This window comes from Rissa tridactyla, chromosome 12, assembly GCF_028500815.1.
Source record: "Rissa tridactyla isolate bRisTri1 chromosome 12, bRisTri1.patW.cur.20221130, whole genome shotgun sequence".
In the NCBI taxonomy this organism is placed as follows: domain Eukaryota; kingdom Metazoa; phylum Chordata; class Aves; order Charadriiformes; family Laridae; genus Rissa; species Rissa tridactyla.
In genome coordinates, this window is record NC_071477.1 from 16,775,211 (window position 1) to 16,801,296 (window position 26,086).

The following is a 26,086-nucleotide window of genomic DNA, read 5'->3' on the forward strand; positions in this document are numbered from 1 at the left end:
AGGCTGGGTTGGTCTGGGGCAAGCGGGGTCTTGAAATCCCAAGCAGCGGGACGTAAAGCTTTGCCTTTGAGCACTGCTAAGTGACATGTATATCTGACAACTGGGGACAGTGTTTGCCGAGACCTTCTGGGACAGCGGTGTCCCTTGCCCACGCTTCCTAAGGCGTTTCATTTCAAGGATATCTGCTAATACTCTGCCAGGCAAATGGGTGGAGGAAGATGCAGTATGCACAAAGCTCCTGGCCTTGGAGGAGCTGCTTTGGTGGGGAAGGGACCTCCAAATGCTGGGGATGGGAAGGGTGAAGAAATGGCTGAAAACGGAGCAGGCTGAGACTGGCGTGCAAAAGCCAAACTTTCCAAATTATCGTGGCTATTTAGTTAATAACTGGCAGTGCCCATCATGTCCTCAGGCTGCTGGAGAGCATTAGCAAAACCTTGCCGCTGCCAGAGCAAAGGAAGGTTTACATCTCCCCATGTTAGGGGACTAGTGGAGCTGCTCACGCAAGGAAGAGCAGGGGGCATTATTTGGCTCCTTGGAAGATGCTAAAGTAGGACACGTACCTCTCAGGTGACTTCCCAGAGCCAAACAGCCCAGCACTCAACATGCTCCATCTCCCAAAACAACAGATGTCCAGGACAGATCAGGGCAGAGGATGGATTTTTCAGATCTGGCAGCCAAACAGCCAAGCGTGTGTGCCAAGCTGAGGAGGAGGGGACAGTGTCGTCGTGGGGGAAGTAATTCACACAAACCTGAAGCATTTTGCTCAGCCCAGAATGAAACAACTTCTTTCATCTTCCAGTTATTTTATTGGTGGTTTTTAGGCCAACTTCTGAAATAAGTGTAGGGGGAAAATGAAATGTTTCAGCCTGTTTGATTTCAGAAATGGCCATGCAAACCAAGCCCCCCCTGCTGTAGGTATTTCAATCAAAACTCTGCCAAATGGGAGCTGTTGGTAACCACAGCTCAGGTTTGCCCCAGTTTGGGCTGTGCCTGTACCCCTGGCTTCGTGCCGGCCATGCTGCCAGCCAGCCTCAACTCGCCCCAACACACGTGTTGGTGCTGTGGGGGCCAGCAGCAGCAAGAGCCGACGGTGCCAGGGCTGAGACCGGCCAGCTTCACCTCCAACACCGACCAAAACCCATTGTGCTGTGGTCTCCAGCTCTTGTCTCCAGACGTCCATGTTGGAAGGCCAAGATGGCTGTGAGAGAGAGCCCACCAGGCTGCTCCGGGGCAATGTCATGGTGTCTCTTGATGACAGTGTCCCACGAGGTGCTGGAACTCCCTTACCACTGTGGTAACGGGTGAAACGGCAGCGAGCGAGCTTCCCTGATAGAGGTTGGCCTGAATAAGTGATCATAGAATCATAGAATGGTTGGAGTTGGAAGGGACCTTAAATACCACCTCGTTCCACCTCCCTGCCCTGGGCAGGGACACCTCCCACCAGCCCAGGCTGCTCCAAGCCCCGTCCAACCTGGCCTTGAACCCCTCCAGGGATGGGGCAGCCACAGCTTCTCTGGGCACCCTGGGCCAGGGGCTCACCACCCTCACAGCAAAGAATTTCTTCCTAATATCCAATCTAAATCTCCTCTCTTTCAGTTTGAAACCGTTACCCCTTGTCCTATCATTACACTCCCTGATCCAGAGTCCCTCCCCATCTCTCCTGGAGCCCCTTCAGGTACTGGAAGGGGCTCTAAGCTCTACCCGGAGCCTTCTCTTCTCCAGGCTGAACCCCCCCAACTCTCTCAGCCTGTCCTCACGGCAGAGGGGCTCCAGCCCTCGGATCATCTTTGCGGCCCTCCTCTGGCCCCCTTCCAACAGGTCCATGTCCTTCTTGTGCTGAGGGCTCCAGAGCTGGACACAGCACTGCAGGTGGGGTCTCACAAGAGCAGAGCAGAGGGGCAGAATCCCCTCCCTCGCCCTGCTGGCCACGCTGCTCGTGATGCAGCCCAGGATGCGGTTGGCTTTCTGGGCTGTGAGCACACATTGCCGGCTCATGTTGAGCTTCTCATCCACCAGCACCCCCAAGTCATTCTCCTCAGGGCTGCTCTCAAGCCATTCTCCGCCCAACCTGTATTGCTGCCTGGAATGGCCATGACCCATGTGCAGGACCTTGCACTTGGCCTGGTTGGACTTCATGAGGTTCGCACGGATGAGACAAAGTATGTGCATGTCCCTTGGAAACCCCTTCCAGCCTCCTGGAGACAGGACTAAGGAATCTCTGATCCATTACCCTGGAGGCTCGGCCCAGAACGAAGACGCCCCTGCTCACAGGGGGGCCAGGGCTCATCCCCCCGTCCCCACCACCGGCTCTGACCCACCGTGTGGAGCCGGGGGCGAGGGGGAGCTCACCCCGCAGGGCTCCACCGGCTGGAGCCCAGCCCGGGGCGGCCCGTCTCCTCCGTCCCGAGCCCCGCGCCTGCCACCCCCGGCCAACGCCCGCAGCCGGGCCGGGGCCGGGCCGAAGCTCCCGGCTTCGGGCGGGCCCGCGGGGCCTCGGCACCGCCCCTCAACGGCCGCCCCGGCCCTCAGCTGCCACCGCCCCCTCAGGGCCCCGCCGCGGGGAGGAGCCGCGAGGCGGCCCCGGTCGGCCCGGCCCCTTCCGGCGGCTCGGCGGCGATGGCGGTGCCGGTGCCGGCGGAGGCGGGGGGCGGCCGGCAGCGGGCCCTGGCCGCCGGTTCGCCCGTGGACTACATGAGCATCACCAGCTTCCCCCGGCTGCCCGAGGAGGAGGCGGGCGGCGCGGCCGAGGGCGGCCTCCGCGCCCGGAAGGAGGAGGACGCGTTCCTGGGCGAGCAGGACACGGGTGAGGGGCGGCGGCCGAGCCCGCCCGCGGCCCCGCATGCCCCCGGCCCCCGCCGGCCCCTCGGGCCCCGCTCCGCCCCGCCCGCAGCCTCCGGCAGGCCCGGCCCGGGGTCCCCCCGAACCGCCCTCCCCGACGCTGCGGGCCCTCGGCCCGGCCCAGGGGCTCCCTCCCCCGGCCCCACGCAGGGAGCGGGGGTCGCCGGGCCCCGCGTCCTCCTGTCCCCCGGCCCCCCGTGTGCCTTGCGGGCACGGCAGGTAGCCAGAGGTCCCAGGGGTTGGCCCGGAGCTGTCGGTCCCGGTGCGCGGCTGTAATAAAGTCAGGGGGTCCTGTGATCCTTGAGAAAACCCTTTGCCTGTTTTTAATTGATTTCTTCCCTCTCAGTAGCTCAGAGGAACGAGTTGGTTGGTTGTTTTTTCCCTCCCCCACGTCGTGTTTCTCCAAGCGACGTGTCCCGCCGTCCCTGGGGCAGCTTCACACCCCGCGGGTGGGTCTCTGCCCCGTCGGCCCCCAAACCCCGCGCCCATGTTTGAGCCGGCCCCGTGCGCCCCTTGTCCCCTGCCCCGTCCTGCTGTCACCCCCGGGTGGAGCACCCGTTCCCGTCTGGTGCCATCCCGCGCTGTTGGGGGGAAGGTGTGCGGGAACAGCTCTTCCCGGAGCAGGAGGCCTCGTCTCGCGGGCGGAACACGGGCAGAGCTCGATGCACTTGCGGCTGGGCCCCGGCACCTGGCCGGGCGCGGGGTCTCGGTCTCGCCGGGTGCCCGCTCTGGGGTGGCTGGGGAGCTGCTGATCTCCTGCCACGGGGACGCTGCGCGTGTGTTGCACAACTGTACTTCTCCGTGGCATGTTATCTGCCGGATCGGCAGGGAGGGATCCCAAACCTTTGGTTTCTACCACCCCGATCTCACTAAAAGGAGGAAGCCCCTGCTGTGCTGTCGATGCTGTGGACAGGCCCCCAGAGGATGAATGGTCCCACACTGCAGTGCCTGCCGGAGCCCGTGAGCGGCTCCAGTCTCTGCTGTCCCCTCCGCAGCAGCTCCAGAGCTGAGGTGGCCCTGGTCCCCCAAAGTGCTGGTTCCCCCATGAAGCCACATGTCCTTCACAGCCCCCACAGAAGCCAAGTAGGCTTTGGCGGCTTCTCTTTCAAGCGTGGATGTTGGTGGTGGGATGGGCACCTGTGTGTTGGCCTCGCAGGCTGCTCTTTTCCCTCTGTGTTCCCTCTGACCCCTTCCAGCCGCTCCTGTCCCCAAACCACGGCCCTGCTGTCCCGGTGCAGCACCAGTGGCCACAGAGAATAAGCGACTTGACCAAGGCCATTTGGAATGTCCGTGGCAGAGAATGAAGGGACGTCTGTCCTCTCCCATGCTTGCTCCCTGGATGTTCGTGTCCTCTCCCATGCTTGCTCCCTGGATGTTCGTGTCCTCTCGTGCTGGGCTGGCCTGTCACCAGCACTCCAGGAGCAGAGCAGAGGAACAGCAGCCGGGGGGGGTCAGGCGGAGGAGCCCAGCTCGCTCCTCATCATTTCCCCACTGGTGGGGCGGGTGCCCTGCTTGTAGGGGTGCCAGGGGTTGTATGTGACATCCCTCCCCAGTGGTGTCCCCTGCCAGGCCGGTCGTGGCCCCCTCCGGAGGCGCCCCAGCCCATCGCCCCCCCAGCCCATTGCCCTCCCACCCTGCCCGCAGGCTGCAGGCCCGGCTCGCTCAGACCAGATGCGCCAGTGAGGGGCTCTGTGTGTGCTCCAGGGGCACAGGCCAGGAAAGCTGGGCCTTTCCCAGCCGCCCTCCTAAATCACCACAGCAGGAATGAGATTAAATTCACCCTCAGGGGATTCCCTGGCTTGGGGGGGTGGGGGTGGGGTTACTCCTGGTTGCAGCATCGCTGAAATTAAAACTAACTCCACACCTGGCCCCAGGACAGCTGCACCCAGGAAGTCTTTTTAATATCATGGCAAGGACAGGGCTGGCAGTCCCCAGGGAGATGCTGCCTGCCAGAGCGGAGGAGAGGCATGGCAGGGTGACGGGGGATGCAGGGTTTCCTGCTCACTTACCCCAAACCCAGGAAACGTCCCCTGAGCGGAGGGACAAGCTTCTCAGCTTGTCTTTTCCACTCAGTGCTCCTCTTCGCGCCGCAGATACGCAGGGCACCGCAGCCCTGCGGGCTTTCGGCAGCCTCCGAAAAAATTCATCCAGGAGCCCTGGATGTTGCGCTGAGCCTCTGGGTCCCATTTGGCCCCCAGTCCCCCTGTACGAGCAGGTCCGTGTGCCCGTGAGGGCACCCTCAGCCAGCGTCCTCCCCACCGCAAAGGCAGCAGCCGACGCGAGCGGAGATTGAAGGCATCTTTTCAGAGCAAAAGAGACTTTTTCATCCTGCTGAGCACCGTTTGCCATCCGGCGGATGGCCGGCAAAACCCTGCCCCATTGCGCTGGCCGTCTCAGAGCTGGGTGTTCGGCGAGCGGCTCGATTTCACAGTGGGCCTCGTCAGCCGGAGGAAGCGAGAAGTCAAAGCAGAGCCTTTCCTGCCATCAGAGCGGGCGGACGCCCCGAGGCCCCTCTAGTTTGCAGGTTTGCTCCTCTCTGCCCCAGCTTTGCCGTGCTTCTGTAGAAGTATTTCCTGTGCCCTGGCCACACGTTTTGCTTCTCCTCTCTCTTGCTCAGGTGCTTTAGCTCAAGCGTAGCTCCAAATAAGGCTGCTGGATTTTTCTTCTTCATATCTTAACTTCCTCTTCTCCTCTCCTGCTGCACTTCAGAGGCCTGTTTGCAAGTCAGTGCTGTGTTAAGAACCCATTCAAAGGGAGCAGTAACTGGAGACTGATGAATGGATTGAAATGGAGCAAAATTCAGGGGGGTTTGCCCCTCTTAATCTCCAGGAAAGTCAAGTTGGAATAACTAGAGCTAAGGGAAGGGATCAGTAAAATGACCCAGAACAGCATCTGAGCCAGAGAGTCTCTTGCGAGCTGGAATCAATAGGGAAGGTAATAGCTTTGCTGGAAGGGGCACGGTGTAATGTTAGCGCTGGGTAAACACTGCAATAAGAGCCCCGAGTTGCTCCATAACTAACGCTTGTTTTCTCCCTGCTGCCCACAAAGACCCGGACTCCTTCCTGAAGTCCGCGCGTCTCCAGCGCCTGCCCTCGTCCTCATCAGAGATGGGCAGCCAGGACGTGTCCCCTCTCCGGGAGACCAGCAAGGACCCTTTCTCTGGAGACTGCAGCTGCCGGCAGGATGGGCTGACTGTCATCATCACCGCCTGCCTGACCTTTGCCACGGGGGTCACGGTGGCCCTCATCATGCAGATCTATTTTGGGGACCCTCAGGTAAGACAAAACAGTGGCTTTGCAGTCGGGCTTTGGGTCTAAAAATAGGAGCAGCTCCCTAACTTTCCTCTTTGCCAGCGGTTTAGCGGGATAAGTGCTAGTGAGCCCCGGCCGGTGCCAGCGGGACCCTGGGTGCTGAGCCTCTTCCTGCAATTCCACCCCAAATTGTCCTGGAAGCTTTTTCCTGCAGCTGGGGGTTGTGCTCAGAGAGGCGAGCTGGGCTCTCAGTGCCTGCCTTGCTGTGCCCGGCAGGTTTGGGGGTGCTGCCGAGGGGAAAACGGGCAGCCCCACTGCCACGTGTCCCGCTGTGACTTGAGCCAGACGAGAATGCTGTCAGAAAGCAATCCTTAGTTAAAGCAGTAGGCATCTTTCCTACATCTCCACTTGGAGATGGTTTTATGGATCTGTATGCGCAGGCTGATGTCTGGAAGGATCCATCCGGGACCAAGCAGGGGAATAGCTGAAAACAGAGCTGAACCTCCTGCTACTCCCTTCCACAGACGGTGCTGAATCGCAAAGCAAAGGCAGCGTGGCCGTGGGGTCATACCTTCCTGCAGAACATCTCCTGCCAAGCAGGGCAGGCTGAGAAGGGCCAAGGGGCAGCCTGTAGTCACCATCGTCTTCTCCACGTGCCGCCCAGAAGGGCAGAGCTGCCTGCAAGTCCACGTGAAACAGATTTGGGTTTTTTTTTTTTTAATTTATTGCTCTCAGTGGCGTGCAAAATGTGGCCGTTGGGAGCGGAGCGGCTTGGCCCCGCGGCTGGCTGGGGTGCAGTGCTGGAGGGAGGGTGCGCAACGCAGCCCCTTCCGAGGCACCGCTGGAAGGGCCAGTCCTGCCCGCCAGCCTGCCATGGCCCTGCTGTCCTCGCAGCTCCCAGGGCCGCTCTGGCTCATGCTGAGATGCAGCGTTTTACACCACAGGGTTAAAATGAACCTTTTAAAACTCCCTGTCGCTGCGTGAACGCTGGTGCTGGCCCCAGGGAAGGATGAGAACGAGCCGTGGCGCTTGGGGGGATGCTGCATCCTTTGCGGCTATATTCCTATTTCCAGTGGTCGCGTGGCTGCAGCACAGCGACAGCACGGTGTCACCCGCTGCTCTGCAGGATTAGTCCAGCCCCGCTCGGGGGTTGTGGAGGACAGGGTGAGACACGGCCCACCAGCTCAGCACGTCTACTGGTGACAGCTGGCTGAGCTGATGGCCATGGCTACGTGCAGAGTGGCCACAGCTGCCCTGGTGCAGGGACATGCCAAGGGACGTATTACTCCCACCCGCGTTTGGAGGCGCCTGCAAATGCAAATCAGCCACAGCCTCGGCGCTGGCCTCACGCTTTGGGTCCCAGCGAGCTGAGTGAGGACCTGGGTGGCCCCACCACCCCTCCCTGGGTACAACCGCTCTCCTCTTCTGGCAGATCTTCCACCGCGGCGCCGTGGTCACAGATGCTGCCCGCTGCACGGCCCTGGGCATAGAGGTGCTCAACAAGCAGGGCTCCTCAGTAGACGCGGCCATCGCCTCGGCCCTCTGCGCGGGAATTGTCAACCCCCACACGTCGGGGATTGGCGGGTAAGTGTCAGTCGCTCACCCCCGTGCTGTCGTCTGCAATTGTCCTCCAGCCTCGGTTGTTTCCCAACCAGCTGAGACGTGCCCTCATGGCAGCCTGCGTCCCAGCGTGTGGTACCGGGTCTCTGACATCAGGCAGTGGATGTGTCCACGTCCTCACAGGGACGGGGACCCTTCTTGTGCGCTGAGCCGATAGTGAGGGGCAGAGACCCCCAGGGAGGGAAAAGCTGCGTGGCTGCCAGGAAAGCCCAAGTCTCAGGTTTGAGAGGGTTCAAAAAGCGACCACAGCCTGACGGGCCCTTCTGCGAGTGTGCCAGGAGCTTGCAACACCCTGGGCTCCATCCAGTGCTTTCAGAGATGGACCTCCATAAGCTCCGCTCCTGCTGCAACAGGAGGCTGAGGTCCGAGCCCAGCTCCAGGCAGCGGCCAGGGGACACACGGCCATGAAGGGGTGGCCTCCCCCCCAGCCCTCCTGCCCAGGGTGGCATCCACCTGAGCCTGGTGCTCTCAGCTCTGCAGGAGGTCTCGGCAGCGTTGCATAAAACGCTGCCACCTGATAGCTTCTCCAGGCTGCACCTTGGCTTGCTGCTGTAAGCAAAACCCCTGTTTTGTTGCAAAACTGCTTGGATTAGAAAGAAAATCCCAGACAGTCCCAGCCCAGAAGCGGAACAGAGCCAGCAGCCCTCTAGCCAGGCTGGCAGGGATTGATCTGGCCTCGCTGCAGGCTCAGCACGGGGACTGCCTACGTCCTGCGCTGGCCTGAGCTCCATCATCCTGAGCTGCTCCCTGGGGAAGGGCAGCAGCGTCCCCCGGCGCCGCTGGCCAGCCCTGGGTCACTGCTGGGGCTGGTGACCTGCTACGATGGCCTCGTCATGGCCGGGCTGGCCCCGGTCCCGGTGGCACCTGAACTCTTTGTTTTAGCTTTACGGCAGCGGCTGTTGCAGGGACAGCCGATGCCTTGCTGTGACCCCCGTCTCGCTTGCAGGGGTGGGGTGATGCTGGTCCACGACATCCGGAAGAACAGGAGCTGGGTGATCGACTTCCGCGAGGTGGCTCCCCTGGGCATCCCGCTGGAGGGGGACCTGCAGAAGGACACCAAGGTGAGGACCAGTGTCCCTTGGCCAACCCGTCCCGGGCTGTAGCTGACGGATATCTCCAGCTGTCCTCTCCCCGCAACTCTCGGGCCAAGGAGGAGATGCCTGGGGAAGTGACAGGAGGCCTCTCCCACCGTGGGAGATCCTGGGCCCCATGATCTCCCCAAACATGGGGAATCCAGGCAAAATACTTCTTTGGCAGACCCAAAATGCCTGGAGCCTGCAGGGCTCGGGGAGTAAAGAGGCACGTCCCTCTGGGAGTGGGGAGCCAGGAGAACGAGAGTCCCAGCAAAGGGCGCAATCCCGTGTTGTTCTGCTGAGTTACTTCTCCTGACCAAACCGGGTTAAGACCCGGATTGAATTTGCCTCTTTCCTTCCAAAAACTTTCGTCCCCTGATTTGGTGTGTTGCTACAGATGTCTTCCCCTCTCTTAAAGACCATGCAGACACTTTCCACGTGACCATGACTCGCATCTCCTTGATTTGCAATTGGGGACCGTGTCCCATGTCCGCACGGGAAGGAGACTACTCTTCCTTTTTGTCCTTCTTATTCTACAGCCAGGTCTGCTCGTGGGGGTGCCAGGCATGATAAAAGGAATGCACCAGGCGCACCAGTTACACGGGAGGTAAGACAGGAGGCTGGCATGGGCTGTCCTCGTGCTGTGCCCTAGGGTCCCCACACGGCAGCTGGGAGCACACGACCCCCCGCTATCAGACCATGCTCTCGGGCCACCAGTCGGAACGGTTAGCTGAGGGGTGCTTGGAGGCTCGCGTTGAAAAATATGCTCATTTTTTGGTACTTCATTCAACAAATGAAAGAATTCGGTTCGGTCAGGCTTTCTGCAAAGTGAAATTTTGGCTAAAAATGGGGACAATAAATGTTCTCTTAGAAACAGGTGCAGAACATTTTCGTGCACGTCTGTGCAATTTCATTCTCTCTTTAGTGGACCCTAAGGAGTGTGGCTGTCCTTGATGCCCTGTTGGGACAGCAAGGGGGGGGATCTGAATGACTTGCTCGGGGCTGGGGCCTGCCTTGAGATTTTGCTCCACAGACGCCCCTTCCCCTCTCCTTGCCCTGACCTTCCTCTCTGGTGCATGTTGTGGAGCTCTGAGACGATCCTGCCGAAAAGAAACAACCCAGTGAAAGCTCAGTGCTCCTTCTGGCCACCGCTGGCCCCACAGCCTGGTCTTTCAGGAGGCCCCTGACCACAAAGCCGAGCCCAGTGCTTGCTCCCCACCACCCTGCCCTGCTGCCCCTCTCCAGGGCACGTTTCTCCTTGTCCTTTCTCCTTTGGCAGACTCCCATGGTCCGAGCTGCTGGGCCTCGCGGCCGGTGTCGCCCAGGATGGGTTTAATGTCACCCACGATTTGGGTGAGTACCAAGGGTGGCTGCTCAGCATGGAGGAGCACACCGGCCACTGCGCTCGGGTGCGAGGCAGCCAGGATGGAGGTGGTTATTCATGGGAAATTAGGGCTCCTTGGACCTGGAGATGGATGGTGCTGGGAGCTGAGCAAGGTGTGAGCCACAGTCTGCAAGGGGAGGGTGCGGTGGCGGCGACGCTGGAGCCCTTTCCCAGGGCTGGTCAGGGACAGGTCAGAGCAGCCCACGCTGGGCAGCCGTCCAGGGCCAGCCGGGGAAGGGCGCTGGGGCTTCTTTGGGTTTCCTTCCCAGCTCCGATGGGTGCACAATCCAGCCCACCTCTAGTTTTGGAATAGGGCAGGAGGCAGCAGCAAGTCCCCAGCATCCCCGCCAGGTGCACAGCGACTCTGGGTCCCCGGTGCGTTCCTGCACCCTGCCTTTTCTGGATGTCCTTCCTCTTCTTGCCCGCAGCTGAAGCCGTAAGTGAAGTGAAGGACCTGAATTACTCCGACAAATTTCGGGAGATCTTCCTGCCGGACGGCCAGCCCCTGCTGCCTGGCATGTTGGTCAGGCGCCTGGACCTCGCGGCCGTCCTGGAGCTGGTGGGTGCAGAAGGGGCGTCAGCTTTCTACAGCGGGAACGTGACCCAGGAGATAATCTCCGAGGTGAGCCATGCCTGTCCCTATCTCTACGCAAGACGGCACGGCACAGTCGGCTGGGGGTGCCGCCCGCCCACGTCACCTGCTTAAGGTGACAACCTGGAGATAAGCCATAGCCAAGTGTCAGCGCAATGATGGGGACAAATCCATGGAGCCTCCTTTTTCTTTCCTGACCCTGTCACTGCAGTGGAGTAGGTGACGCAGAGGTCACTTCCACAGCCTAGAGAATTTTCACTCTATAACCGGGACAGACTGGTTTTTCGAAGGCAAAAAAATTATCTCAGTTTCGAGACCCTCTCTGGGCTGTGTTAGCATTAGTGACAACCCCTTTTTCCCCCCATAACGGGAGGTGCCCCACTGTTGAGAAGCGAATTTTTGTTGTCAATGGGGCCGTAAGATATAGACTCCAGGAAGACGGTTTAAAAATAAAACTGTGAGCTTGTGAGCAGAGGATCAGACAGGCTTGGTCCCACTTCGGGTTGCCCTAGTTTAACTCCTGTTGTTAGAGGTCCTCTGGAAAAAATAGCAACAACAAAGTAATTACGCTGGTAAAAAAAAACCCAGAACTTTGATACCTGTGTAGCTGCAGCCAGGGTGGTTGGTGGCACCATTCTTCCCTACCACCACGGTGCAAGTGATGCACCTTCATCATCTCGGCAGTAATCTGCAATGGGCTCATTCAGCTCAAGCCCTAAACATTTGCGAGGTCAGTGCTTGGAAATCTTCTCCTGCCGTTCATCCGGACCACGGCAGAGGTGGAGAACGAGAAACGGGAAAAGTCCCGAGCTTGTGGTGCATCTCCACAGCTAAACCCAGGTTTGTCACCCCATTCCCCTGACCTGAGGGCTGCCGCAGGGAAGCACAAACTCTCTACGGAGGAGCAAGGCCCGGGGTTGCAACACCGAAGACCCTGGCAAGCTCTGGGATCAAGCGTGCTGTGGTTGCGGAGCAAAGCGATGGCTTCCCGCAGTGCCTATCGTTCCAGCAAAGGGAGGGCATCAATGTGGTGAAATCCAGTAAAGCTCCAAAACAGCCTACCCTTTGTTTCCATCCTGCGATGGGAAGGCACGGGTGCAAAAAAAGCGCTCTCTGGGGAATTTGAGATGGTGGGGGCAGTGTGTGGCTGAGCAGGGCTTCTCCCCTTTCTGTGCTGTCAGGCTCCTCCTGCCCCGCTCCCCGCTGCTTCTCCCGGGCTTTCCGTGGCCGCGCTCCAGGAAGCCAGCTCCTGGCACGGGCACCTCCCTGCTCACCTCTGCTGTTGGGTTCAGCCTGGCCTGTTCTCTGCCACCGCTTTGGGAAGGGGGCAGGCATTCGAGCAGGGGCTACATCTTCTTTTGCAGCTTTGGGGTGGTTTGACGCGCTGGCCCCCACAATGTGCCCTGCATTAGCTTTCCTGCTCTGGTGATTCATCCGTTTCTGGCAGAGAAGGAGTTTTCTTATCACAGAATCATAGAATCTTCATGGTTGGAAAGGACCTTTGAGAAGGACCTTCTTGCCAAGTTAGCCGGCTGGTTTAGAAACCAGAGCATGCACAGGTTATCGTTTGGATGGAAATCCAGAGGACTCAGCAGGAGCTCACCCCAGCAGAACCTCTCACTAGGGCGTGTGGCTTCTCCCGGGTGGAAGGAAAGAGTTGGCCCAGCAGCACCTGTACACTGACTGAGATTTTAAGGTCAGCAGAGTACAGTTATGATGGTCCCACCTCATCTCCATCGTGACTCAGCCATAAAAGACCTCCGCGGAAGGAATTAGCCATCTTCACTGTGTTCAGGAAAATTACCAAGCCCAATAAATTGCACCTCTAGGAGAGTCTTACAGAAAGACCACGGGTACAGCAGACCCACTCTCACCTGAAATAATTCAAAGTAGGGTGGGAATTGTATGCTGAAGATTTCTAGTGATGGCGACCTGCTACAACCAGGTTCCTTCTATTCTGGATCCATTTATATCTTTTATCCTGGCAGTATTCAAATGCTTCATAACCTTTAACGCAGTCACCCTTGCCACCCAGGGGAGAGAAGGCTGCGAGGCGGTGCCAGTCCCCATCCCCACGGGTAGGCAGAACATCTTCAGAGCACCCATGGGGGTGGGTGAGCTTTCGGAGGTGAGCTGCAGAGCCTTCAGCGGTGGTGGTGTTTGGTGAGCCAGGCCACCAGGGCCATCAAAGCACAGATTTTTCAGGGCGTCCTGAGGAACCTGGCACTTGGCGTGGGAGTCTCAATGGTTTTTGTTTGACAGTGTGGTGCGTCTTCGCCTGGGCCACCACGAGGAACGCAGAAGGCCTTGACCCAGCTATCTCAGTCTGTGCTGCTTTGCTCTCCTACGCAGGTCCACAACTACGGAGGAGTCTTGGTGGAGGAAGACTTCAGCAATTACAGTGTCACGGTGGAGAATCCTGTCCACACGGTCTATCGAGGTAAGCGCCTGACCCATGCCACGCAGCTCCAGTTAAAACTTTGCTTCGCCGGGCAAGAGGCAGCAACGGTATTTAGCAAGAGTTGAAATCAAAGCTGCGCTGAGGTGCCTGCAGGGAGTTCCCAGCTATTGCCTGCTGACACTGAGGCATCGCAGGCAGTTCAGGAGGTGGTTTTCAGCACTTTGGAATGGGCCTGGTTTTCCCTTGGTAGCGACCGATGGTATTTTGGGAGCGTTAGAGGGTAAAGGTGCAACAGGTTCGCATACGGATGCAATGTCTAGATGGGAGCTGGACCATAGGCTAGCGCCTTCGTCTGAAGACAGTTCCCAAGAGTGATCTACAAGGGATACAAAATTACTTTATGCAAAAAGTTTCCAAAATGTCATTCTTTTCTAGAAATCCCTAGATTTACCCTCCGTATAGCTGTAATGTTGCAAACCCATTTTATCTCCATTCTTCCGTACTGTGGTCCAGGAACCAACCGGCCAACCAAGAAGAACCGAATTTCAGACGATGTAAAAAAATTCATCCCTATTAGGGCTTCCTTCATCCATCATGAAAAAAAAAACAACCCAGAAAGACACAAGAATGTTTTGGGAAATCCTTTTCAAATCATGTTGCTTTCCGTTATTTCCCCTGAAATCTGGAAAGGTTTCCCTGTGCTCAAGGACAGCAGATAATGGGAAGGCATTTTAACTGGGCAGCATCTGACAAAAGCAGCTTCATTCCTCTCTTCTTCCTTTCACAGGTCACCTTGTTTTCAGTCCCCCACCTCCACATGCAGGTCCTGCTCTGATGACGGCGCTGAACATCCTTGAGGGCTTTAACATCACAAGTCAAGTATCCAGGGGGAATGTGTTGCACTGGATGGCAGAGGTAAGAGGAGGGTCGACGTTTGGCTGAATTTCTTGTGCTGCTAGAGAAGAATTTGTATGTTCCTTGGTTGTACGAAGACGTTTGTAGGTAATTCCCAGAGGAGAATGAGCAAATAGACTGCTGAGGTGTAAACCTGGGCTGTGCTGTGCCTCAGGTAGGTGCAGATGCCGGAGCCTCCTGCTCAGCTGAGCTCTTTCTTGCTTAGGCAGAGCTTTTGTCAGAAGAACAAACTGTGGCTTTTGCCCATTTCCTGTATGCGAGCATCTCTTCAGGACGACCCCACAGCGGCTGAGGGTGGGCCCATCTGTTTCCTCCATGTCTGACGCTCCAGTGGCCCTGGCCGTACCAGGGCACTGCAAGGAGTGTCAGCACTGTGATGCTGCAAGCAAAAACCTGTACGTGTCAATGACGAGGAAAACTGACCCAACACTTCATATATATATTTTTAAATCATTCCATTTTAGCCAACTTCATGATCTCAGTGGTGCAGATCTTGATTTTTCCAGTATTCAGGGCTGTCAGCCCTACCAAATCTTTGCAGCTTCCCAGGAAGTGAAGCATGTGCTCAGCTTCCTGCTCGGTGAGCAGAGTTCTGTTCTTAGGTGCTTAGCGGATCCACGGCTGGGTGTTACGAGTTGGGAATTTTAAGCAAGGATGTAACCACGTCCTTGTAGCAGACAGGGCAGCAGGTGCTTGGAAGCCATTGCCTCTCATCAAAAATGCCACAACACGCTGCTAGGCCTGTGCAGAGGCAGAGAAGATTGACTCACCTGAGTTATTTTTGAGCTCTCTTCAGGAAGCTTTGGATGAATCCGTTTGCTCTGTGTTTGCGCCAGGCCAAGAGTTTCACCCGTTGCTGAGGAACAGCAACCTCCAAATAAAGGGCAGTCACTTCAGAAGGTGCGTAACCCTGATTATGTGGGATCACACAGCTGAACACATGGTTGAGATTCAGTGGCAGGTCAGCACCAGATAGTCCAGCCGTGGGACAGCCATGACCAAGATAGCCTTGACCTGTGCCTGTGGGGCGGACGTGGTCTGCTTGTTTCAGCAGAGCTCTTCCCTGGCCACCGAGCCTCTTGTACATCCTCCGTATGGTATGGTGGTCAGGAGACTGCGTCATGGAAATGCCACCTTCTCCAGAAGTTAAATCGTGTTCTACAGTGTACATCAGAAGATAAATGATGACACTTCAGGAGAAGTTGTCAATGCGTGGCACATATCGAAACAGAAGTCACGTCTGGCTGTCTACCTGCAGGGTAATGTACTGTCTTGAATCTTGAATGAAAATGGCATGACCTGCGAGCTGAAAGTCCAGTGCGTTTCTGCTAGGCACAAGCTGGCTTGATTGAAGAGCACATTTCTCCTTGTGGCTGCCCTCTGGCTACGCTCTCTAACCCCAGCGCTGGATAAACTGTGTCTCTTGAAATGGCATCTTCTTTTCCCATTTTTAACGGGCTGGCTTAGGCAGGATTCTGCATGTATGAGAAACCAGATCCCTTCCCCTTTTTAAACCATCGTTGCCTTAGGTGTGCCGGGACTAATGCTTTCTGTTCAAACGCTTTCGATGACTTACGAGTAGGAACATGGGTAGCAGCTGGTGAGCAGAATAGCTCGTTTCTGCTCGGCAGTGGTGCCGTGCCAGTGGAGCTGCGGTCCAGAGGCAACAGCGAGCCAGGACCCACTGTCCCACTGGGATTCCGTGTCGTCTCTGCTGTTGTGGTGACCACTGAGGAATGGAAACAGAAAGCAAGTGGCGTCCTGGTGACCCTGCGTGCCAGCTGGCAATGCAGCTGGACCGCTGAGCTGGGCTGAGCCGGCTGATCAGCTCCTGCCAGGCATGTTCCACCTCCTACAAACACTGCTGGTCACGCTTGGGTCCCCCAGCACACAGTTTGCCATGCCAGACTGGTGCCCTTCTGTCCCCATACCCATGTGTGGCAGCCCTTGGCACTGAGGTATTACCAGAACCAGGCTTTTAGACACTTTTCTTCAAGGCCTTTAGCCAACAAGCCAGGAGATCAGATACATCTTCTTGTTTGGCCACCTAAATGTTTTTCTTTTTTTTTTTTTTCTTTTCTCTTTCTTTCTTTGTGTGTTCAATTTAGACGTTAAAAATAGCCCTGAGTCTGGCTAGCAACCTGGGAGACCCATCTGATGATGTGTCCGTCACTCACACTGCAGAAGGCATGGTGAGGTAGGTCTGAAGCTGACAGGCATGGTGACAGTTGCAAGATGTGTGGTTTGGATATTGTTCCTGGATTTGCTTTTTTCAGTGCACAGGGAAACCTGAGATTTTTCTACCTCTATTTTACTGAGGAAAGATCAATCCTTGAGTGTCCTCCTAGGGCTCACTCTTCCACAAGGATCACAACTGATACCATGGGGCTCTGGGGATGGGTTGTGGGATGTCCTCACACAGACGTTTCCTGGAACCAGCTTGATGTTGAGGGTTCCTCCCACTTTCTCACCCCTCTAAATATTCATAGAATCACAGAATGGTTCGGATTGGAAGGGACCTTAAAGATCATCCAGTGCCACCCCCTGCCCTGGGCAGGGACACCTCCCACTAGACCAAGCTGCTCAAAGCCTCATCCAGCCTGGCCTTCAACCCCTCCAGGGATGGGGCAGCCACAACCTCCCTGGGCAACCTGGGCCAGGGGCTCACCACCCTCACAGTGAAGAATTTCTTCCTGATATCTAATCTAAATCTCCCTTCTTCCAGTTTAAAACCATTACCTCTTGTCCTATCATCACACCCCCTGATCCAGAGTCCCTCCCCATCTCTCCTGTAGCCCCCTTCAGGTACTGGAAGGCCGCTATAAGGTCTCCCCGGAGCCTTCTCTTCTCCAGGCTGAACCCCCCCAACTCTCTCAGCCTGTCCTCACAGCAGAGGGGCTCCAGCCCTCGGAGCATCTTCGTGGCCCTCTGCTGGCCCCATTCCAACAGGTCCATGTCCCTCTTGTGCTGAGGGCTCCAGAGCTGGACACAGTACTGCAGGTGGGGTCTCCCCAGAGCGGAGCAGAGGGGCAGAATCCCCTCCCTCGCCCTGCTGGCCACGCTTCTTTTGATGCAGCCCAGGATGCGGTTGGCCTTCTGGGCTGTGAGCACACATTGCCGGCTCACGTTGAGCTTCTCATCCACCAGCACCCCCAAGTCCTTCTCCTCAGGGCTGCTCTCAAGCCATTCTCTGCCCAACCTGTATTTGTGCCTGGGATTGCCGTGACCCAGGTGCAGGACCTTGCACTTGGCCTGGTTGAATTTCATGAGGTTCACACAGGCCCACCTCTCTAGCTCATCCAGGTCCCTCTGGATGGCATCCCTTCCCGCCAGTGTGTTGACTGCGCCACACAGCTTTGTGTCGTTGACAAACTTGCTGGGGGTGCACTCAATCCCACTGCCCACATCACCGACAAAGATGTTAAACAGCACCGGTCCTAGTACTCACCCCTGAGGAACGCCACTCGTCACTGGTTTCCACTTGGACATTGAGCTGTTGACGGCAACCCTTTGAGTGCGTCCACTTAGCCAGTTCCTTATCCACCGAGTGGTCCATCCATCAAATCCATGCTTTTCCAATTTAGAGACCAGGATGTCATGCAGGACGGTGTCAAACACTTTGCATAAGTCCAGGTAGATGACGTCGGTTGCTCTCCCCTTATCTACCAATGCTGTGGCAACATCGTAAAAGGCCACCAGATTTCTCAGGCACTATTTGCCTTTGGTGAAGCCATGTTGGCTGTCACCAATCACCTCCTTCATCCAATCACATTCCCTCTCAGCAGGTCAGAAAATGGCCATACATGTGGTCATGACCACACATGCAAGTTTCTGGCTCTTCCTTCCCCACCATGGGGCCTCAGTGCCTTTGCGGTACACCCAGACACGCAGGAGAGGTGAGGCCTGGGGTTTCAAGCCAGCCTCCCACCTCAGAGCCAGGTTCAGTCGCGGTTGGTGGCCAGAGCTGGAGCTGACTTCCCTCCACCCGGAGGACTGGCATTCAGCCGGGTGGTGCCACCCCTTGTCCATTGGGGCTGAGTAGCTGTAGACAGAGCCTGGGAGGTCCACAGTGTTGTCTCCCTGTGTGGACTAAGCCATCTTCTCTCCTTCCATGGGGTGAACCGGAGGAGCTCCTTGTCCTCGGTGCCAGCCCCCTCGGGGAGACACCGCCGGTAGCTGTGTAGATGTACCCCCAACCAGAGGCCAAGCAGTGTTCGGCTTCCTAGGCTTACGGCTTTCTTTCCTCTTTCCCTCCCTCATCGCTGAAGTAAATCAGAAGCTAATTCCCTGCGCCAGCTGATTAATGACTCCCAGTCCTTCTCGTCCGACCTCCGCATGCCTCACTTCTCCACGGAGAGCGGACCCGCTGCAAGCCAGGTCCTTGTCATGGGACCTGATGACTTCATTGTTGCGGTCGTGAGGTAAAGGATTTACTTCTTCCCTCCATCATGCGCTCAGAGGGTGGGAGCAGGGAGAAGAAAGCAGGTTCAGCAGGACAGATGGGACCAGGCCTGAAGCAGGTTGGCTGCTCGGCCCCGGTTAGTCCTACAACAGGAGGAACGGGGGAGATGGGGTGGAGATGGGTGAGCTGGTGTTGCTCTGCGCTGCGCAATCCTACAGCCCTCTCGCGGTGAAACGGGTCTGGATTGGCCTGAATCTGCTCCCTGGAGGAGAGGTGATGGCCAAATTTGAGGACTGATGGAGGCATGGAGATAGATCCATCACCTAGAGGGGAATCCTTAAACACAGGGAGGGACCTACTCCGAAGTACCCGGAGCCTTACACTCCTCACATCTAACCAGCCCTAGAGAATTACCAACGAGTCTCTATCAAGCCAAGATGGGACAGAAAATTGGTGCCTTGAAAGCCTCAAGGTGTACGAAAAAATCTCCGGGAGGATTTTTATGAGATTTCTTCATATTTCTTTTCAGTTCTCTAAATCGTCCCTTTGGCAGTGGCATAATAACACCCTCTGGAATCCTCCTGAACAGCCAGATGTTGGACTTCTCCTGGCAAAACAAAACAATGAACTACTCCATTCCCAGGCCGGTAATGAATGACATGACAAATTCTTTTTTTGAGCTGTCTGTACGATTTTTTTCAATTTTATTCTCATCTCCACAACGGGGAGGCTATTTAATGCCTTATTAATAACTGAGAGACAACAGCCTGTAGAAAGCCCCTATTTTTCCATTCTATGAGCCACTGAAACAGAGTAAACGGGCGGCTTCGTGTGCACCCATTATCATTACAATGCAGTTTCCTCAAACGACGCTGCACATCTCAGCCACCTATTTTTCCTGCAGTCCAAACGCGCTTCAAAGCAACTGGCCTTTTCTTGAGTTAAGGCCCCTCTTTATAAATCGCTGCTCTGCAGGTTTAGAAGCAACAGACAGCAGCAAAAAAAAAAAATCTTCAGGTCCTAGAAAGAAACAATTACAGACCAGTACTGGTGGCTTGCAGTGCTGCCGCCTTGTTTCTTCTTGCCGTGTGCTGTGAAACCATCCCGCTTTGCTGGGTCGGTACTTCAGAAGTGGGGGCGAATGGCTCCGTGTAACTTCTGTGAAAGAGAGCCGTGGCGCGAAACGGGATGGAGCCCGCCAGCGTCAGAGAGCCCTGTCGTAGCAGTGAGGGGGTCAGCCTTGTAAAGCCACCCAAGCGCAATTGCTGGCTGGAGCATAAAGAGTAAGAAGTTAACCCGCGCAACTTGAGCGCCGGCAAAGGTTTAGTCGGCTTGTTGAAACTCTTTGGTGTGTCTTTGCTTCAACCGCAGCAAAATCTCATTCAGCCTCGGAAGCGGCCCCTGTCTTTCCTGTTGCCCACCATTGTGAGACCGTCCGAGGGGATGTGCGGGACGTACCTGTGTCTGGGAGCCAACAACGGGGACAGAGCCCTGAGCAGCATCGTTCAGGTCAGTGCTGTGCCCGGGCACCCGCCCCCTCAGAGCAGCAGCTGAGCTCAGCGCCGAGCAGGGTCCCCTCCCTTCCCTCCCGTCCCAGGCTGTGTTGAAACTGGTGGCCGCTGGGTTGAAAACTCTAAGAGCTACCGGTTCACTTCTCTTGCGCCTTTCCTGGTGGCGCCACTCATCATTCCAGAGGAAAAGCGTTTTGGCAAAATCTGTAATGGTTTTGTGTCGTTCTGATACCTGTTCAAAAGCTCGTCTTAAGGATCGTTAGGGAAAAAAAAAAAAAAAAAAAAAAAAGGAGCATTTTGCATTCAGAGAATTGCGGGAGGCTGGCAGCCTTTTAGCCCTTTTCCCTATGAAAAGCTCCTTTTTGCGCGTTCCCGACTGAACTCCTCCCTGCTCAGCACTTGTGATAAGTTGGGCAGCTCTTCCGAATTTATGGTTTGTAATGAGGTGAAGTACTTGCGCCTAGCCTGATTGCGTGCACAACAGCAAGGGGTTGCTAAAAAGATAGGCGCACCTGAAGCTGGCTCCCGTTTTCCTTACCTTTTGGAAGGCGTTCTTCAGAGCAAAACTAAAGCCAGCCATTGCCTCCTAATGCTTTGTTTGGAGAAGCCGCGTGCTGAGCTTTTGGCTGTAACAAACGCATATTTAGAGATGACATCATGTTCCAGACACACAACTCTCCTGATTTAGCAGGAACTGTGTGACAAAAAGCCCACAAAATCCTGAAAAGGTACCACTTTTCCACCAACAATATCCAGGCCGTATTTCAAGGGTCCCTCTGTACGTGTGAAACCCTGCGTTAGTTCATGCAGTTCGGTAAACAGCTCAAAATCTCCTTTGCCTGCTGCATCTGCAGATGTTGGAGCCACCAATTAGGGGGATGCTCGGGAAGTTGGCTTCATTTTTAATTATTATTATTGAGGGTCTTTTATTCTCTTGCAGGTTTTGGTAAATGTTTTAACATTTAACAAGAATCTGAGTGAAAGTTTGTCACTTGGTCGACTTCACCCACAGCTTCAGTCCAACACCTTGCAGGTTGACAGTGAGTATGGCCACTGGGTGTCGTGCAGCCCACAAACCCGGCGCGTTTAGAAAAGGAGCGGGATTTTCTTAGCACGCTGCTCTGGAAGCGCGACAGCCCAGCGCGCAGCTCACCGGGTTCTAGGATCGCCAGTGGGTGCAGAGGGTTTGGGGGAAGACAAAAAAAGCGGCAACCTCGCTTCTTCAAAGCTTGGAGCCCTTGCTGAGCCATGCCCTCTCCCTCTTGTCTTGGGAATGCTTCCTGGCCACCTCTCCAAACTCTTTCAGGTGCTTCTCCCCAAGCCTCCCTCTGTCCCGGCTCACCTCCTGGTAAAAGCTTTGTCCTGTCCTTAAAACCTTTTGGCGATCTGATGTTACAGAATCATGGAATGTGTTGGGTTGGAAGGAACCTCTAAAGGCCATCTAGTCCAATGCCCCTGCACTCAGCAGGGACATCTTCAACTCGATCAGGTTGCTCAGAGCCTCATCCAGCCTGGCCTTGAATGTCTCCAGGGATGGGGCCTCCACCCCCTCTCTGGGCAACCTGGGCCAGTCTCTCACCACCCTCAGTGGAAAGTTCTTCCTAATGTCTGATCTAACCCTGCCCTGCTCGAGTTTAAACCATTGTCCCTCGTCCTGGCGCTGCATGCCCTTGCAAACAGCCCCTCCCCAGCTTTCTTGTAGCCCCCTTCAGGTACTGGAAGGGGCTCTAAGGTCTCCCCGGAGCCTTCTCTCCTCCAGGCTGAACCCCCCCAACTCTCTCAGCCTGTCCTCACAGCAGAGGGGCTCCAGCCCTCGGAGCATCTTCGTGTCCCTCCTCTGGCCCCCCTCCAACAGATCCATGTCCTTCTTGTGCCATTGAGGATAAATAAATATGTGTGCAATCACAGCTTCACCCAGACAGGTCCTGAGACCTAGCAGATCTTCTACACCCTAGTGCCACTGCCATAAATGATAGTCTTTCACTTTCCAGTCCCTGTCCCTCAACTCCACCAGCCGGGGAGAAGACAAGGCTTACGGCAAGGCTTTTAGCTCGACAGTGCTGGAAATGCAGCATCAATACTGACCCTCTGGAGCCCGTACTGCCAGCTCTTCTCCTTGTTATTGCAAGTCTTGGTCTATTTGGTATTTTTCACAAAGCCATACCTTACCAGAGTGAACCACAAGTGACATTTAGTTCTCGTTTCACACAAAATAGCCAAAGTTTCTTGGCCTTCCCATTTTAGAGGTCGAGTGTGACCTGCAGGCTTGGAAACTAGAATGTAATTAAAACAAATCCAAAGCTTCAAAAGTTCCTAATTTGCGGGTTTGGACATTTGCCGTCAACAAGATCCGTGCGATATATCTGCAGTGCGTATAGCTTCAATCACTCTGGGGGTTTTGTGTGCCTGCTCAGTTTGTCCGGCTGCCTCCCCAGCTTCCGATCCTCGAGCACTTCCATTCCTACAGAAATGAAAGACACCAAATAAACAAAACGAACGCAGAAGAGCGAGCAACCTGAGGTAGATGGCTGGAATGTTGAGAAATACGCGAAGGGGAAGTGGAAAGGCTTATTGCAGAGTTTGTCATTTGGCAACTTGGTTTGCTGTCGTTAGTTTTTTGCATCTTATTTTGACTAATAACTGTTACTACTATTATTTGTAACTAAGCTCTTAAGAGCGGGGACTGTTCTGTAAGCAGAGTAGCTACAGGAGGAGCCAACAACATATTTTCCCCTTTTTCCATAGAGGAGGATCTTCCCCGTCTTTAAACGGTCTTCGGGATCCTCTCCTTTCCCCCACCGCACAGAGCACAACCTTTGCTCCTTGGCCGCTTGGCTCGCCCTGGCTGGGACGGCTTCTGGAGGGGCTGCAGGCAGGTTCCTTCACACTGGAGATCCCAGCAGGGTTAGGACCGAGCTTTGCATCAAGGGCAACAGTGGTTTCACTTACAAACTCCACTTTTAAAATCCCTACAGGTGAGTTTCCTGAAGAAGATATTGAATTTCTTGTAGCCAGGGGCCATCAAGTGGATAAAGTCAAAGTGGTCTCCCTAGTTCACGGGGCCAGGAGGACCAACAGTTTCATCATCGGCCTGAAGGACCCCAGGAGCGTGGATGCTGCCGGAGCCACGATATTGTAGCACCTCCCAGAACAAGGCTTAGACAAATCACCCCCAGTGACGTGCATGTTCTGAAACGGCCCTTTCTCCCCCCATCCCAGGGCAGGAGCCCCGCGCACACACTGCTGAGAAGCCTTTCTGCGTCCCCCAGCCAGGCCCACCCCGGAGGGGGTTAGCAGCACCAACGTGCAGCGCTCTCGCTTATTTATTTTTTGTTTCTCTTTTATTTTTGAATTAGTTGAATCGCCCGGTCCCTGTTCCAGGAATGCAGAGAGCACACTTCCCTTTTGGCAGAGTCTTGCTAATAATTTCAGTCTTTTCAAAAGCCCCATGCTAGCCGGCATCTTCAATTTTAGCGCGCAGGAACGTTAGCAAAGGGAAAAAAAAAACCAAACAGCTGATGATGTCATCTTCATCGCCCCGTCTACCGCACGTTCATGCTTCAACTCTTGTAGAAGCCAAAAATTAATGCAGCCTAATGTAGTGTTTGCAGATGCCTGTAGCTGGAATAGCGGGGAGTCCTTTCCTACCCGGTACGGGCCAGCTGGTTTTTACTGGCGCACAGCCCCCCGAGCTGGTTCCTTTTCTCACATCGCTACGGACCTTGAATTTCGGGAGTAAATATTTTGAATCGAGTCACTGATTTTTGTATCTGGAGCAACGGTTTTCAGCTTCTGACAACACACACACACACAAACACACACACACACACACACACACACACCCCGCAACAGTTTTCTTACAGAGGTTCAGCCTCCTCCGTGGTGAATTTCAGCTTAGTGGTAACGGGCTTAATTTTCTTAGATACTTTTCGAAGATACCTTCGCAGCACTCCACAGACTTATAAAAATCTACAGACTTGTAAAAATTCACAGACCGCGGCCGGAAAACCACACGGAGAGTGTTTAGGGAGGTTCAGGGCTTTCCTTACACTGCCTTATCTCAGTCTGCTCCAAAAGCCTGAATCGCGTAATCCCTACGGAGAGGTTTGGGATTTGGGGCTTACTAAATTCACACCTGCACTTCACCTTCTTATTTTGATGCTGGTGGCTCTACTGGAAAAGCTGAAGAGAGTGAGAGAAAAGGTACAAAACAACCCCAACGCTACGGAGATAATTCTCTGTTCGCAGAACGTAGTGCAAAATATAAGAATACTTCTGCCTTTCTTGTCCGAAATAGAGCGAAGAGATAATACCGCATCTGACAGCTACACTACAGCGTTCAACCCATATTTGAACATTTCCTTCTCTTTTTACTAGCGAGTTAGACAGACACCTGCCACTAAAAAATCCTGGAATTTGATAATTTTCCGTGGTCTGAAGTTTGGTGATTTCCTTCATGGTGCAAATGCATCTATGGCCACTGTACATATTATATATGTGTGTCTGCTTATGGTTGTCTTGGTCTGTCCCTTGATGATTACACCGGTCACCCCCCAGCCTTCCTCCCGAGGGGCCCCGTGACACCCGTCTGGTGTAACGCACCTTCTAACGCTCCTTGCCATTCGACACGGGGAGCGCGCGGGCAGTTTTGGGGGCGGTCGGGGCGCCGCAGCGGATCGTCGGGCTGAGTCGTTCTGGCCGCCTGCCAGCGGAGGATCTCAAAGCACCTTACGCCAAGCCTCGCACGTTTGCGCCCAGGAAGGGCAGGGAATGCTTTCGCGCTCCGCTGAAGCGCGGCCACCCGTGAGAAGAGCAGGGCAGGTCCCTCGCGGAGGGGAGCATGGTCGGCAGTTTCTGCTACAAATGCGTCAGCGGCCTCAGCTGAGAGACGGGGGGGGGGAAGTACCATGTCGTCGTCGGGAAGTTGTCTTCTGTGCCACCACACTGCCCGTCGGGCAAGAAGGGACCCTCTTCACCATAGGGACGTCAAATCTTGTTTGCTTCTTTTTCTGTCGTCAGCACTAGAGTTGGTCGCTGCCCGCAGTCAGAGCGTTCATAAAACTTTACGTGTCTTGGAGCAGAGCTCTTCAGGTTTCCCAGGAAGGGAAAGATGCAGTTTTGTGGTTGAATGTCACTGGTGGAAATCTGGGGGTTTCTGGTACAGCACAGCAGCGATCTGTCCCTCGGGCACAAAGGTTTACTGAGCACAGCTGCCAAATAAGCGTCATTGCGGCTTCAGTATTTTGCATGGAGTATCACAAAACACTTCGAAAGGCAAAATTCCTCCTTATTAACTGAATTCACCAACTCGCTTCTGATGCCGGAACCTGTGTATTCGTTTGGGACTTAAAGACTCCGGTCTGGATTCAAAAGGACATTTGCACGCCCCAAGGTACGATTTCACAGCGGTTATTCAGAACCTCAAAATAAAGCATGTTCCTAAGTGCTCTGCTGGATCATGGCCTGTGTTGGGAAAAAGAGAAAATCTAAAATAATTCGGAGATGGGACTTAGACCCCTAGGTCATGGCTAAGAGAAGTAAAGATATTTGGAATTAATTCCCATTTTCTCTCTTTAAAAATGGCATCAGTATAGCACAGATGTGTTCGATATGGAAACCTTTAATCTGCTAATTGGCCCAGCGTCTCTGATGCTTTGAGTCCATCTGTTGTGATGAGATCCGATGAGTTTAGTGTGTGGTACCAAGAAATACCCGACGTTCCGTTCTGTGCGGGTGAGACAGACGTTGTGAAATAAAGGGCCACGTTCTGGAGACGCGCGTGCAGAGTAACTGCATTGATTTCAGCCCGGCCATTGCCCACGTCTAACAGCTCCGAAGCTGAAGTTGTCCTGAAACTTTTACATGGAAGTGTCAGTGAGGAGCTCGGAACACGACACACAAAATATAAAGCGGCCGAGAAAAACAATAAATAAAATTTTTAAAGGAACAAAACAAAATAAATAATAATAAAAAAAAAGCTGCCTTTGCCAAATGTGACTATTATGATCAGCTTGTCTCTGGCCATGTTTGCGTTGCTCCCAGCGCCATACACGGGTTTTCACGCGGGATAAGCTGGAGACAGGCTCTGCCGTTAAGTGT

The 26,086-nt window shown here is 55.1% G+C and overlaps 1 protein-coding gene across 1 annotated transcript; it reads left to right on the forward strand.

The window, feature by feature from the left end:
* Positions 1–2,595: 2,595 nt before the first annotated feature.
* On the forward strand, positions 2,596–25,970 carry GGT7 (gamma-glutamyltransferase 7). Its single transcript, XM_054218835.1, has 15 exons — positions 2,596–2,803; positions 5,887–6,113; positions 7,522–7,673; positions 8,656–8,770; positions 9,322–9,389; positions 10,062–10,135; positions 10,595–10,788; positions 13,111–13,198; positions 13,947–14,074; positions 16,183–16,271; positions 18,343–18,495; positions 19,006–19,123; positions 19,848–19,985; positions 20,928–21,027; positions 22,963–25,970. Exons 1-15 carry the CDS (start codon positions 2,617–2,619, stop codon positions 23,124–23,126), a joined length of 1,995 nt encoding a protein of 664 aa, XP_054074810.1. The 5' UTR covers positions 2,596–2,616; the 3' UTR covers positions 23,127–25,970.
* The last annotated feature ends 116 nt before the right edge of the window (positions 25,971–26,086 follow it).

Coding starts and splice junctions, on each gene's coding strand:
- GGT7 (XM_054218835.1), top strand. CDS start 2,617: ATGGCGGTGCCGGTGCCGGCGGAGGCGGGGGGCGGCCGGCAGCGGGCC. Junction 14,075..16,182: donor TGTTGCACTGGATGGCAGAG/GTAAGAGGAGGG, acceptor TGTTCAATTTAG/ACGTTAAAAATAGCCCTGAG. Junction 18,496..19,005: donor TTCATTGTTGCGGTCGTGAG/GTAAAGGATTTA, acceptor ATTTCTTTTCAG/TTCTCTAAATCGTCCCTTTG.